The sequence below is a fragment of the Cebus imitator genome, unplaced genomic scaffold (assembly GCF_001604975.1).
Source record: "Cebus imitator isolate Cc_AM_T3 unplaced genomic scaffold, Cebus_imitator-1.0 Scaffold83, whole genome shotgun sequence".
In the NCBI taxonomy this organism is placed as follows: Eukaryota; Metazoa; Chordata; class Mammalia; order Primates; family Cebidae; genus Cebus; species Cebus imitator.
In genome coordinates this window covers 6,311,556-6,326,840 of record NW_016107398.1, presented here as the reverse complement: position 1 = coordinate 6,326,840, position 15,285 = coordinate 6,311,556, and the positions used below count along the sequence as shown (strand labels likewise).

The following is a 15,285-nucleotide window of genomic DNA, read 5'->3' as shown; positions in this document are numbered from 1 at the left end:
GAGCCGTGATTATGCCAGTGACAGAATGAGACCTGGGTGACAGAATGAGACTCTGTCTCAAAAAATAAGACACAATAAAATAGAAGTCCCATCCTCCAGCCCTGCCCAGCAGCAGGAACTTTAATTTTTTTCTTTTCTTCTTTTTTTACCTTAAACTATTAATGGTTAAAGGGAAATGTAATTTTACTGTCAGTCTCTCCAGCTGTCTTCTGGAACGGGCTCTCCAGGGGCAGTACTAGTGATAAATCAGTCCGATTCTCTAGAAAAATACCTAAATGTCTAGAAATAGGCCACATTCTTCCTGACAAATTGCAGGACCAGGCCTTCCCCTGGATGCCAAGGGCAGCAGGATGTGTGTTGGGGCGGGGGAGACAGAGGGTGGGTAACAAAGGCTGGAGGACTTACTTCATTTCCCTTTTTCTTTTATAGCACATAAGGCACCTCAGATTTGAGCTTAATCATTTAATCCACTCTATAATAGTTGTCATGATTACAGCCTCTAACAACACTCAGGGGTTTTTAAAAACACTGTATCCTATTCTATTTAGACCCATTAAAAAAAACAAGAAGGTTATCTACCCAGCAATCTGCTTCCCAGTCTGGTGGGGGTGGGGGAGGTGCATGCAAGCTGAGGGACAAGACAGGCAGCTGGAGATGCCAGGATAAATATGCTCCCCATCGGGTTGCTTTTTGCCATACAACCTAGCACTATGCAGGCACTAAGAGTGACACCTCTGCTCTCAAGGTCTGGCTCTGAGTAGGCTTGAGGTGCACACCCCTCTATTCTCTCATCCCCCTCCCTTCCCTCCCCAGAAAGCACTCACTTGCCAGGTTTATCCAGAAGCCCCCCAGCAGGGCACTGGCAGCACATCAGGATATACTCCTGCAGGGCCTGCTGATGGAACATCCAGTGGCTCATGCTAAGGGCAGGGTCACCTGTTGAATGGCAAAGGGTCAGTAAGGACCTGGCAGATCCAGCCAAGTATTAATGACCTAGTTCCGCTTTCTTACCTGGGGGAACAGTCAAGGTTTCCCTCTCTTCTTCCATTCATTCTTGGTACAACTGCTATCTTCCCCACGTCCTACGCACGGCATGTCCCTTCTCCTGAACTTTGACGTGTCAAAGAGCAGCAGTCCAAAGTGGCACTTTCACTTTCTTGAAATGCATCCACGTGAAATATACGTGGATGCTGATCCTCAACCACATCTCTGGCAGGCGGTGAACCAGCTTGGCCGTTGAGCTTACCTTCCCAGACTGACCTCGGTAGCTGTTCCCAACTGGGTCCATGACTCTACCCTGGACCTCAAAAGACATTCCCTCTGGCACATCTCTATAATTTATTAACCAGACTGACTAGCTCGGAGAATTCTTAACAGGAGTAATGAAGCCTGTTTCTTCTACTTTTCTAAGCCTGAATTTAATTGATCTCCAAAGGGAATTCTCTAACTTGTCTCTCGGCTCAAATAATTTTCCAGCAAAGCATTACTAGTAACTGCCCTCCTGCATCATATGATACCCAAGCAAAAACTAGGTATTCTGGTAATACTACTAAGGCACTGACAAGCAACTGGACTTCTTCACTCTGAAGTTCAATCAGTATGGTCAAACAATTCTGTGGGCCACACAGTTATCAAGCGGGAAGGGGGGACAAATCATGGGCAGGTGTGCAGAAACAACTGCATAGAAATCGATTAAAAAATACATATATATGATGTGCATTAAATCCTTGATCAATTTTATAGTTTGATACCTGGACTAAAAGATGCCCAACAATAAATCATTTAAAAAAAAAAACAAAAAAAAAATGCCCAACAATTGGTAAATGGCACCTGAAAGCTAATTTTTCTTTCTTCTAATCTTTTTGTTTCTATGCATTTTTCTACCTAGTTATTGTAAGTGTGTATCTTGTGTTTTTCACTTACCACTATAGGCATAAACTTTTTATTCCGCTACATAATCTGCATAGCCATCATTGTGAATAGCCATATTGTATTTCATTAAGTGGACACATAAGGTAACTGTACCATAAAAAGAACTGGGCCAAAAGTCTTATATATATTTGTGAGTATATGAATTTCTATGGCGAAAATTATAAAAGCTTATGGTATTAATAACCTTGTATGTTTTGGAGAAAATAGTAAAAAGGGAAAATATTTCTAAAAAATAAACATGAAAAGTTTATGATACAGTCCATATAGAGATTTAAGCAAAATATTAAACTGTTGAATATTAACTTTTTTTTTTTTTTTTTTTTTTTTGAGACGGAGTTTCTCTTGTTACCCAGGCTGGAGTGCAATGGCGCGATCGCGGCTCACCGCAACCTCCGCCTCCCGGGTTCAGGCAATTCTCCTGCCCCAGCCTCCTGAGTCACTGGGATTACAGGCACGTGCCACCATGCCCAGCTAATTTTTTGTATTTTTAGTAGAGACAGGGTTTCACCATGTTGACCAGGATGGTCTCGATCTCTTGACCTCGTGATCCACCCGCCTCGGCCTCCCACAGTGCTGGGATTACAGGCTTGAGCCACCACGCCCGGCCTTTTTTTTTTTTTTTTTGAGATGGAGTCTCGCTCTGTTGTCCAGGCTGGAGGCAATGGCATGATCTTGGCTCACTGCAACCTCCACCACCCAGATTCAAGGGATTCTCCTGCCTCAGCCTCCTAAGTAGCTGGGATTACAAGTATGTGCTACCATGCCCAGCTAATTTTTGTATTTTTAGTAGAGACAGGGTTTCACTATGGTGTCAGGCTGGTCTCGAACTCCTGATCTCAGGTGATCCACCCTCTTTGGCCTCCCAAAGTGCTGGGATTATAGGCGTGAGCCACTGCGCCTAGCCCAAATTGTTGTATATTTCAAACAGAAAATAATAATTTATTAAATTTCTTAAAAAACAGACACAGAGAAAAAGATGGGGGAAGGGTTTTCAAGGTTGAACACTCAATGAGGGACCGTGGCCAGCTGACATTTGAAGGCCAGGGACAAAAGCCTCTCATCTTCAACCCTGCGTCATACTTACCCCGAAGCCGAACCCAACCTAAGGAGACGCATCCAGTCTACCATCTCAGGCCGGCTGCAGGCCACATGCTTTGACACATTCACACTATTTTAATCTCCTTCCTTTCTTTTCCTCACCTGTAAGCACAGTGGACTGTATAGAAGATAATACATACAGGTATGATGGGACTTCACTCTACCTTCTTTTACTTATTTCCAAGGTTGTTTCCAGTTCTTTGCCATTATCAGTAATGCTACACTAAATCTTTGTGAATATTATCTATGCTTAGAATTATTTTCTTCAAACAGATTGACCACAGTGGAATTATATCGGTTAAAGGGAATAAACATTTTTAAAGCTATTAATAGATACAGATAAACGGCTTTAAGAATTTATAGACTATTCTTAGCACTGAGAGTAGTCTATAGGGCTACTCCTGCCTGTGGAGTAGCCCTGCTCTGCAGAAACAGTCAAAAATAAATATATAAATAAACTAAAAATAAAAATAAAGACTTTATATAGCTGCCAGCAAAATTTAAAATTTTACTCTACCACCTCCAGCATTAGCACCTTTTTGTTATTGTTGAGATGCCATCTCGCTCTGTCACCTAGGCTGGAGTGCTGTGGTGCGATTTCGGCTCACTGCAACCTCCACCTCCTGAGTTCACGTGATTCTCCTGCGTCAGCCTCCTGAGTAGCTGCGATTTCAGGCAGGAGACACCATGCCCGGCTAATTTTTTGTATTTTTAGTAGAGACAGGGTTTTACCATGTTGGTCAAGCTGGTCTCAAACTCCTGACCTCAGGTGATCTGCCCACCTTGGCCTCCCAAAGTGCTGGGATTACAGGCGTGAGCTACCGTGCCTGGCCAGCTTTAGTCACTTTTTTAAAGTTCTTAGCAACTAAAATGGTAAAAAGAAATAGTACCTGATAGTTTACTCTGATTTGCATGCCTCTGAGTACTAACTGGGGGGAAATTTTTCCATGTTTAATATTTGTATTTCCTTATGATGATATCTGTTTGGCCTCTATCTTCTGAGACCTAACAGTCAGTTTTTTAATCTAGCTTTGTCCTGTATTTGCCCTTTGTCTACATCATATGCGGCATCTATTTTCTCCTTTTTGCTCTTCTGTTTTGGCTATGTGAGTTTAAAACTTTTTAAAATTAATTTTAAATTTTAATATAAAACACATTTTATATGATTACATTTAATAATGTAATCATACTATTGATTTTTCCTTTGTGATTTCCTTTTTTAAACAATATTTAAATTTTTTTGAAAAGATATTTTTTAAAAAAACAATATTTAATGTTATGGGGATTTTTGGGGGGATGAGTGATGAAAATGTTCTAAAATCGTTTTCATGATGGTTCACAACTGAATAGAGAAGTTGTATGGTATATTATATCTTAACAAAGCTGTTACTTAAACGTATTTATTAAACTTTAGGAAACTGCATTACACATCTGTACAAAATGTACATCTATGTCATATCCTATAACAAATAAAAGACTATGATTATAAGGTAAATGATAACATGGCTAAAATTAGAATCTGAAAAGAAAACGCTATGTTTATTATTTAAAAGATTATAGACTGTTTCAGTGACTTCCTATATTATTGAAGCTTAGAAGCTCAAAGTTCAAAAACTCTACAAGGAGCTTCCAGAAATCCTGAATTTGGACACCAGTACACATAATCACAACAAGATGAAAGCAGATATGATTACAGGGTGGTAACTGTGCACTGGAACCGGCCTTTTAAATCCTTTCTACCTCTTCCTGAAATTATAGGTCCGCATTCTAACGTCATTTTGCATTTCAAAGGTTCCTTTTATCTAAAAAAATCAAAAGTCCTTCCACACCATAACTGATAGGTGCAGCCATCTGTAGCTCAATTTCACAGGTGGGCAAGAAAAGTCCAGGGTATGTACCAAAGAACATACAAGAAGCCAGTAACTACAAAGCCAAACGGAAACTCACAGGCCTGCTGCTTTCTTTTGCTCCACAAAACAAAAAACAAAATAACTTATTGATTTAGTCAGCAATTGATATTTTTAAGCCTTTTTTTTTTCTTTGTTGAGACAAAGTCTTGCCTCTGTCACCCAGGCTGGAGTGTAGTGGCGTGATTTCAGCTTACTGCAAACCTCTGCCTCTCAGACTCAAGTGATCCTTCCACCTCAGCCTCCCGAGTAGCTAGGAGGACTACAGGCACATGCCATTATGTCTGGTTAACTGTTTTTAATTTTTTTGTAGAGACAAGCTCTCACTATATTGCCCAGGCTGGTCTTGAACTCCTGTGCTCAAGAGGTCCTCCTGCCTTGGCCTCCCAAAGTCCTGGGATTACAAGCGTGAACCATCATGCCCAGTGTTTTAAGCTATTAATAATAATTCCTTCTTCTACTCAAATACTGTCATCTACACATGGAAGGTAGTCGTTGGCATGGAGGCACTGACGAGTCATTTGCCAGGTCAGAGCATGGCCTAGACCCACGTGCTGCACTATGTAGAGCCTTCTGTTTGCTTTTGAGTTAGCAATATGATCAATGCCTTTTAAAAAATGTATTTGTGCATTTACCAACATAAAATTAGTAATGCACATGGTTTCTTAAAAAGGGCACAGTATAATACAAAATCTAAAATGTTGGCTGGGCACAGTGGCTCACGCCTGTAATCCCAGCACTTTGTCTGGCTAAGGCAGGTGAATCACTTGAGGCCAGGAGTTCAAGACCAGCCTGGCCAACATGGTGAAACCCTGTCTCTACTAAAAATAGAAAAAATTAACGGGGTGTGGTGGCGCATGCCTGTAATCCCAGCTACGCAGGAGGTTGAGGCATGAGAACTGATTGAACCCAGGAGGCAGAAGTTGCACTGAGCCGAGATCGTGCCACTGCACTGCAGCCTGGGTGACAGAGTGAAACTCCATCTCAAAAAAAAAAAAAAAAAAATCTAAAAAGTTAAGTGTCCCTCCTTCTGTCACCTACTCTTCTCCCAAAGGCACCCATTGTTAAAGGGGTTTTGTGTAGCCTTCTAGGAAAAGCTGTGTACCCAGCCTGTGTGCCCAGGGGCTCTTCCAGGCCCCGCCCCTTATGCTTCATGTTGCATCTTGGAGAGCTTTCCATACCAGCCTATGGTATGCAGCTACTGTCTGGAAAGATTTTTATAATTTAACCTTTAACCTTCTGATGGGCATTTAGGCTGCTATTAAAACTCCAATTCAATATACATCCTTTGCTAGTACCTCTGCAGGTAAATTCCTGACAGTGCACTCGCTGTGTTCAAAGGGTAAGCACCCTTATAATTTAAACAGATGTCTCCAAACTGCCCTCCAAAAAAATGATTTATCTTTTTACATTCCCCACTAACAGTAACAAAGGACCTATTTTCTCATTCTCCCCACCACGGGGTATCAAGATTTTTAATCTCTGCCAATCTAGTAATAAAAACAAATACTGCCACTCTTTTGATTAGCTTTTCTTTAACTACAAGTGAGCTGAACAACTTTTCATTGGATTAATGGCCACCTACTGTGGTTATGAGCAGGGCAGCACTCTCCTGCCAGCTAGTCTGGATTCACACAACCACATACTAACCTCTGGGAGTGCCAATCAGGTATTATAAAGCAGGTCACTTAGCCTCACTGTACTTTGTTTCCTCATCTATAAATAATGGAACCTATTTCATAGGGTTGTCTTGAGAATCAAATGAAAAAATAAATATGAAAACCTCAGTACAGCCCCTGGCATACAGTGAGCGCTTGAGATATCTCCGCTACCAGTAATAGTAGCAGTTGTAGTAGAAAAAGTAAGAGCATTTTTTTCTCAGGGACTTCTTTCTTCAGATCCTTTGCCTGTTTTTCACTTGGGCTGTCCATCCATTTGTTACTGATTTGTATGATTTTTTTTTCGAATTAAAAAAATTAGCCATTCATCACGTGTCACAGATATTTCCCCCACCCTGCTATTGTTTTGTTTGTAGAATTTCCCTGTTTTTATAAAGTAACTTTTGTTGTCTTTATGCGAGAAATACATACTATTTCTAATCTTTCTAGATTAGAAAATACGAACAAGAGAGGAAACAAACACCACCTGTAATTTCACATCCTAGATACTTTCTATGAATTTTTTGGAGTCAACTCTTCACTAAAAACGGGATTACACGCCTACTTCTTTGATATGATCAGTATATGTTGTGACTATCTTTCTACACTGCATCCCCTTTTGACTCCCAAGGTCAGTATTTTGCCCTCCTCTCAATACACTTCCCTTCTTTCCAGATGCCTGTCTGTTCCTAGTTCAAGAGACACCCTGTGTCTGAGGAGGAGGAGAACCTCAGACAACACAGGCCTTCTCCCAGCCAATGTAAACAGCTGGAAACACCAAGATTCACGGGCAGTCTTTTCCGCAGACAAAGCTTGGAATGCCATGGAGCCCTCTAGAACGTGTACTACAATAAACAAAATGTGAACCAGCAGCCCCCCCGGAAGACTCTGGCAGGTGGTGCTCCTGTTAGAGCTCTCTCCAGATTTCTCTGGGATTGCAGAATTACTGCAGCTTATCCATGCCAGGGACAGGTTTGTAAAAGACTGACAGTTTTACCAGGAGCTTGACCTCGCCAGTTCCAAATAAAGAGATCACCGTGACCCCAAGTTTTTTCTAACTTAGAAATATTGGGCTTGGGGAATTCCTGACTTCCCTACTAATGGTCAAGGCAGAGACGGTGCAGGCTCCAGACTCAGTGCACTTGCTGACAGAGCACTTGCTGTGTTCAAAGGGTAAGTGCCTTATATGCCTTAATACTAACACTTAAAGCCCAGTGGGCCCAGGCCGGGAAAATGGGACAGGGACTCTGTTACCTTAATCCAGTGTCAGAAATGGTCACAACTCAACAACTCAAAGGAAATTAAGAAACTAAAGAATGGGGCTCAGGGGTGGGGGTGATGGCTCACGCCTGTAATCCCAGCACTTCGGGAGGCCAAAGTGGGCAAATCACCTGAGGTCAGGAGTTTGAGACCAGCCTGGCCAACATGGTGAAACCCTGTCTCTAATAAAAATACAAAAATTAGCCAGGCATGGTAGAGCATGCCTGTAGTCCCAGCTACTGAGGAGGCTGAGGCAGGAGAATTGCTTGAACCTGGGAGGCAAAGGTTATGGTGAGTTGAAATCACATCACTGCACTCCAGCCTGGGCAACAGAGCAAGACTCCATCTTGGGGGAAAAAAAAAGTGGGGCTCAGAAACAGTTAAACGAGGAGAAAAAGTGTGAGGAGGGACAGAAAAGAATCTCATCTTTTATATTTGAACAGTTACATTATCCAACTAAGCCCAAAGAACAGCTTCTCTCTGGACCCAGGGATCTCACTCCAAAAACAGATCAGCAACCGGCAGGGCCCCAAAACTCCCCCTCTCCCACCAGTCTACTCAGAGACGCCTGCTCTCACATTAAGTAAATGAGAAAGATGGTGCAGGAGTTAGCCTGCAGACTGAGGTTTCAAGAGACAAGGAGAGAATGTTCCCTGAGTTTTTGCTCACTAACCACTTCGGTTTTGCATTCCCATTTGAGACCCCACAGAAACGGACGTGGATTTTTCTACTCCAATGGTGCAGGTGGAACAAACTCGCATTTAGGCTTGTTCAATGAATGTAACATAAAACATTTGTCTGGTGACAACCCTGTAGCCAGACACGGTGAGTTTTTTCTCCATGGGTTCTGGTTCTCTACCCCTTTACGCAGTTGCCTTTCCCGTTGCCGTTGCGACAGTGACTGTTGCAACACTGTGGGTTTTCAGCTCTGCCTTGAACCCAGAGGAGATGGCAGTCGCCAAAGAGCCCAGGACAGGAGTGGGCTGCTCCTTCCAGATAACACAGAAGCAGCACCCACTTCCTTGCTGCTCCCCATAGCAATTTCAAGGGAGCTCATTCTGTCATAGCCAATTTGAAGAAGCAAAGAATGACACTAAACCAATGAAACCAAATCGTACTCTGCATTCGCATGCCCCGTGGCATGTGGTTCCACACAGGGTGCTCAAAATCCAGGAGAGACAGAGCTCATTTCAACACCTCTAAAAAAGCATGCTGGGCTTCCAGACTTTGTGAGTAGTGGAAGGCAACCATCTAGCCCCAGCAAACAGCTCCCCGGGCTCACCTTGGGCGTGCAGTGCACGGTGGAGCAGGGGCAGGAGCCCCGCCTGCCAGAAGGAGTAGCAGCCATCCACCAGCTTGTTGCAGCGGCCCTGGAATCCTCCTTCAAATCGCATCTGCCGGCTTGTCACCCATTGCTGAGGAGACACAGAGGGGAAAGGCAGTTGTAGCCTAAAAGAGACAAAATCCAGCCCAAAGGATCTCCAGTAATCAATCTGTGGGATGGAGGGTTTCCCATCTCGTGGCTGCTCGGCACTCGTTTCGGTGCTTTGGTTTTCTTCCTTTCCTTCCCCTCACTGCCACAGACACACAGTGAAGCATTTAAGCCAATCCTGGAGGCATCCAGCCCTGATCTCTGCTCAATGTCTAGCAGAAAACTACCTTTTCCTGGGTTCCAAAGCAGTGCCAGTGCTGAGAGGATAAAGAGGCCAAGCTGGTTTGTAAGGAGATCTTCAAAGACTCTGAATAAACATGGCTTAAGTTGGAAATTTGAGGCAAGACTACCAGTGACTCATTTCTTATTACTTCCCTGCTCAAGGAAGTTTATTAAAAGCAGATAAATGGAATTTTGTGCTACATGTCATCAGATGATCTCAAGCTGCTTCTCACTTTTACTTGACACCTGGGGAAACTGACCTGAGGTCTCTTAGCAAGTCACCAGCAGGCCTGAAAGCAGACGCCATTCATTCTGATTACCAAATGACAACTCTGTCCATCTGTGGCTGATATAAGAAAATCCTTTACTGTGAAGATGTAAAATACGTCTTGATGTCACTCAGTGGTCACACATGATACCACCATTCCTTGCTTATCTACAAGTTTTCTAAACACACTCTACTACAAAGATCAAGATAGTCATGGGTTTGGTCCCTGGGAATAAGCAGAACCAACTGGCTGAGCAGATACGACATTTCCATTTCCCTCCCTAGCCCACCTAGACCATTCCAGCCACAGACTTACAGAGCTGCCTCCCTGAGCTGAAAGGGCACAGGGTAGGGCATTCCCTGTAACTAGAGTCTTACTAGGTAAAGTTCCTGTAAGAAGCCACTGGGACCCTTGATGGAAGTGGGGGCCAGCCCTCCCCTAAAAGCTGTAGTTTAGATTATATCCCTGTTCAAGGCAACACCTGCCCATAGAGAGTCACAGTCACAAATTCTTAAAGGAGACATAAAACACTGCACTGCAGATTCAGGTACTTCGATATCCTTGGCTGGTCTTAAATGAAGCAGTGCTTCCAGTAGGTAATGGAAGTGGGCTAAACATTAGTCAGATAAAGCGAAAGCAGGCGCTGCAGCGGGAAGTCCATTCTTCATTTCTACTCAACACAGGGCTGAAATGTTTTTAAGCAGACTAGTTGATTTTTTCCAGGGCCCAAACCCATGGATTTGTTCTGTTTCCTCGGGCTATAAGAATCCATACTTCAGATACGGGTCCTACTTCTCCCAAAGCAAATGGGAGTAGTTTGGGGTCCCTAACCCCCAGGCCACGCCAGGCTGCACAGCAGAAGGTGAGTGGTAGGTGAGCCAGCGAAACTGCATCTGCATTTACAGCTGCTCCTCACTGCTCACATTACTGCCTGAGCTCCACCTCCCAACAGATCAGCGGCAGCATTAGATTCTCAGAGGAGCGCAAACCCTATTGTGAACTGTGTGTGCCAGGCATCTAGGCTGCATGCTCTATATGAGTCTAATGCCTGATGATCTGTCACTGTTTCCCATCACCCCCAAATGGGATTGTCTAGTTGAAGGAAAACAAGCTCAGGGCTCCCACTGATTCCACATTATAGTGAGTTGTATAATTACTTCATTATACATTACAATATAACAATAAAAATAAAGTACACAATAAATGTAGTGTACTCGAATCATCTCAAAACCATCACCCCCGTCCCATCCCCCAACCCCAGGTCCACGGAAAAACTGTCTCCCACAAAACTGGTCCCTTGTGCCAAAAAGATTATTACTCTGGGTTAGAGAGACACTAACATTTATTAAGCACCTACTATGTGCCAGGCTGTTTATAAATGTTCTTTCCTTTAACCTTCAAAAAATAAGGATTGTTGTCCCTACCTTATAAAAGAAAAAAATATCAAGCTAAAAGAGATTAGACAATTTGGCCAAGGTCCCACATCTCAGAAGCAGTAGGGACAGGGCTCAAATCTAGAACACTGGCATCATAACTGAGGACTCCCTAATCACATTCCTGATTTCTGCCTGGGAGATGGCACTTTTTCATTTCATCCCTTACTGGTGATCAGATTTTAAAACATCTGAGAAACTCTCAAGTTCAGCACACAAAGTTGGCTGTTTCAGCATGAGCCTTCAAGCCTTCACGAATCTTTAAAAAGACTATGGTGGGGAGGTTTTCCGAAGGTGGAGGCAAGATACTGCGGGTTACATCTCTACAGAGTACAACAGAAACTCTCCGGGAAGCTCACAATGGGCCGCACAACAGGAGCCTGGCATCTGAACTCAGGGAGAGGCGCTGCATGTCAGTTGCAGCTGGTTTGCTTTGAGATCATGGTCAGGGGGTACATGCTCCCCAAATGATATGACGGGGAATGTCTTCTCCTTGGTGGCTGTGGAGGTGTGTGTGTCTGTGCACCCACTCATCATTTAACTATAATCTAGTGACTCCCTGAAGCTGACTGCTTTCTGAGCTTCTTCTGAATATTGGCCAGGAGTTTGGGGTCCAGATATAAATGCTCGAGCTGCCTTCTCAATGCAATTAGCCAGCTCTGCCTAGACAACTCATTTAAACGTAGGTACTAAATGTTTACATAGCGCAGCAGACAATAAGTGGTTTCAAAACGCTGCAAAGCTCTTCTTGTAACTTTTCCTCTTAGGAGATTCTTTCTATAATGCACAATAACCTCTAATTCTACAAAACTGAAGTATAAGGAAAGTACAGACATCTGGTACTGCTCACACCAGATGTCTGCAGGACACAGTCTATGTAGTCTACACACTATTAAAAGTTCTAAGCAGGAAGACAGAAAGGGGAGCCAAGACAGAGCAGCTGCTCACTCCTTCCTCTGTGTTGGAACAGAGCTAACTCTGTTAGCCCTTCCCACAGCCAAACTCTCCTGAAGCCTGCGTTTCTGACTACAATCACATCACAATGACCTGGGGCCTGGGAGGAGGATGGCTCAAAAGACACTTACTAATAAGCTCTTCAAGTTCAGGAAACGTTCCTTCTTGAGGATTACCAGCGCAGCCAGGCCACAGAAGGTATAGCCACCGTGTGCTTCCATCCCTGGTACCCCACCAATGCCGCCTTCCCAGTTCTGACACCTAAGAAGAGATTGAGAAAAGCAGATTGAGTGGCAGGTGAGTGGACATACATAAGTCCAGGACCATCCTAGGTGGCAGAGAAAGAGTTCACTCAGATTAAGGTGTGAGCCATCACAACTATGAATGAAAAAAAAAGAAAGATGCCAACTAATTAACTTTTGGAAATGTCTTCTCAAAAAAAAGAAGAAGAAGAAGAAGAAGAAGGAAGAAGAAAGAAGGAAGAAGATAGAAGAAAGAAGGAAGAAGAAAGAAGAAAGAAGAAGAAAGAAGAAAGAAAGAAGAAAGAAGAAAGAAGAAGAAAGAAGAAAGAAGAAAGAAGAAAGAAGAAAGAAGAAAGAAGAAGAAAAAAGAAAGAAGAAAGAAGAAAGAAGAAGAAAGAAGAAAGAAGAAAGAAGAAAGAAGAAAGAAGAAGAAGAAGTTGAAGTTGGGCCTGGTGGCACCCATGTGTAATCCCAGCTGCTCAGGAGACTAAGGCAAGAAGATCACTTGAGGCCAGGAGTCCACGGCTGCAGTGAGCTATGATCACACCATTGTGCTCCAGCCTGGGTGAACGAGCGAGACTAGGTCTCTAAAAAAATAAGTACAATAAAAACTACAAAATGTTCAAAACCCAGACATTTAGAAACAGCCTACTTGTGTAAAAAACATAGTAATTCAAAGTATTACTCTTTGGGAAAAAGTTATAAAATCATATATCACAGGGTGATAACCATCAAGTTAAAATAAAATTGGAAAGCGATTGCTAATTCTGGTGATCTTTTATTTTTTAAACAGGGTCTAAACTCTGTTACCCAGGCTGACTACAGATCACAGCTCACTGCAGCCTCAACCTCCTGGACTCAGGTAATCCTCTCACCTCAGCCTCCCAAGTAGCTGGAACTATGGGTGCGTGCCACCATACCCAGCCAAGTTTTTGTATTTTTTGTAGAGATGGGGCTTTGCCATGTTACCCAGACTGGTCTTGAACTTTGGCCTCAAGGAATCCTCCCACCTTAGCATCCCAAAATGCTGGGATTACAGGCATGAGCCACTGCACCTGGCCTCTGGTGATCTTTGAGAACAGGTCTACTGGCAATATTTTTCCTTTTTGTTCTACTCTTTCTTCAAAAAGTTTTTATAATGAATCTTTATACTATTCAAAAATAAATTTTTTAAAATTATAATTAGGCCAGGTGGCGATGGCAGAACCATGGGCCAAATAAATCTCTATTCTTTATAAGCTACCCAGCCTCAGGTATTCCTTTATAGTGATGCAAAATGGACTAACACAAAAAGGGTAAGAAATAACTGACTTAGCAGAATAGAGAAACCTTCCCTAGCCAAAGGGTAGGGCTGGGAGAGGGGCAGCAAAAAGCAAGGTGATCTGCTCCAATAAAAGGCTCCAAGATTAGAGATACAGGGTACCTCTGCAAAGTGGAATGCATCTGAACCAAGTTTGTTGGTTGCAAACCTATGTAAGAATCAGACCTTTAAGTCCCCTACTCAAAGCCAGCAGAAGATGGGAAGTTTCTGAGGTTTAATCAAAAGGATCTGAATTCCAGATTCTCCAACAAGCTACGAGGAGGAGGGAGCACTGTACCAAATGGGATTGAGAGTCAGCAATCTCAATACAATACCCCTAGCCCCATTCCCTTTGTGTATTTCACACAAGGCTGCCAGTTTCATACTCCAAGGGAATAGAGAAGATTCCTCTCTGAGGGAAGTGATAAGCCCAAGGGAAAGAGCCTACAGATATTGCTTTGAGAATTCCCCAACGAATGGCTTGATCCTGCCAACCCTCACACAGAGCTCCCCAGCAGCTTTTCCCTGCTGGACCCTTAAACATGAACAGACAGCTGTAGAGTACCGGACATTTGACCACAGTCTCTGCTATGAAAGAGGAGACCAAAACAAAAATAAATTGAAGAAAGTAAGACAGAGAACAGAAGAAAACCTTTTAAAGTTTTATCTTTACATAAAATATTATATGAAGTAAGACTACTGAAAGGATAAAATATCCCCAGAAAAGAACAAGTATGTAAAAAAGTAGTCAGGGAGTAAAACTGAGCTCTGGAAAACCAAAAATAGGATTACACAAATAAAAACAAGAGGATTAGAAGCGAAATAGTAAGAGTATCGCTCAAAGTACAAGAAGAAGGATTAAGAGATGGAAACCAGGCAACAAATTATTTTTAAAAGTCAGTCAATCAAATGTACTAATGGGATGTCATATTCTGGCTAGGTGCTGTGGCTCATGCCTGTAATCCCAGCACTTTGGGAGGCCAAGGCAGGAGGATCATTTGAGGTCAGGAGTTTGAGACCAGCCTGATCAACATGGTGAAACCCCATCTCTACTAGCAAGGCTCCGTCCCAATCAATCAATAAGAGGCTGGGCACGGTCGCTCACACCTGTAATCCCAGCACTTCAGGAAGCCACAGCGGGAGGATTGAGCCCAGGAGTTTGAGACCAACCTGGGCAATATGGTAAGACCTTGTCTCTACAAAAGTTTATAAAATTAGCTGGGCATGGTGGTGGATGTCTGTAGTCACAACTACTCAGGAGGCTGAGGTGGGATGATCATTTGAGCCTGGAAAGTCATGGCTGCAGTGAGCCATGATGGCATCAATGCATTGCAACCTGGGAGACACAGCGAGACCCTGTCTCAAAAGAAAAAATAAAAAATGGATGCATGAGTGGTGGCTCATGCCTGTAATCCCAGCACTTTGGGAGGCTGAGGTAGGCAGATCACCTGAGGTCTGAGGTCAGGAGTTCAAGACCAGCCTAGCCAACATGGTGAAACCCCATCTCTACTATGAATACAAAAATTAGCCAGGCATGGTGGTGGGAGCCTGTAATCTCAGCTACTCAGGAGGCTGAGG

At 43.2% G+C, this 15,285-nt stretch overlaps 1 protein-coding gene across 1 annotated transcript in view; it reads right to left on the bottom strand.

Annotated features, from left to right (window-relative positions):
* The window catches only part of FNTB (farnesyltransferase, CAAX box, beta), a 76,624-nt gene that overhangs the window by 7,469 nt on the left and 53,870 nt on the right, over positions 1-15,285 (bottom strand). Inside the window, exons 7-9 of the mRNA XM_017533836.2 lie at positions 12,297-12,426; positions 9,138-9,270; positions 825-936 (exon numbers count right to left, since the gene is read on the bottom strand). Of these exons, the coding sequence (XP_017389325.1) occupies positions 825-936; positions 9,138-9,270; positions 12,297-12,426 (375 nt within the window). The remainder of the gene's footprint in view (positions 1-824; positions 937-9,137; positions 9,271-12,296; positions 12,427-15,285) is intronic.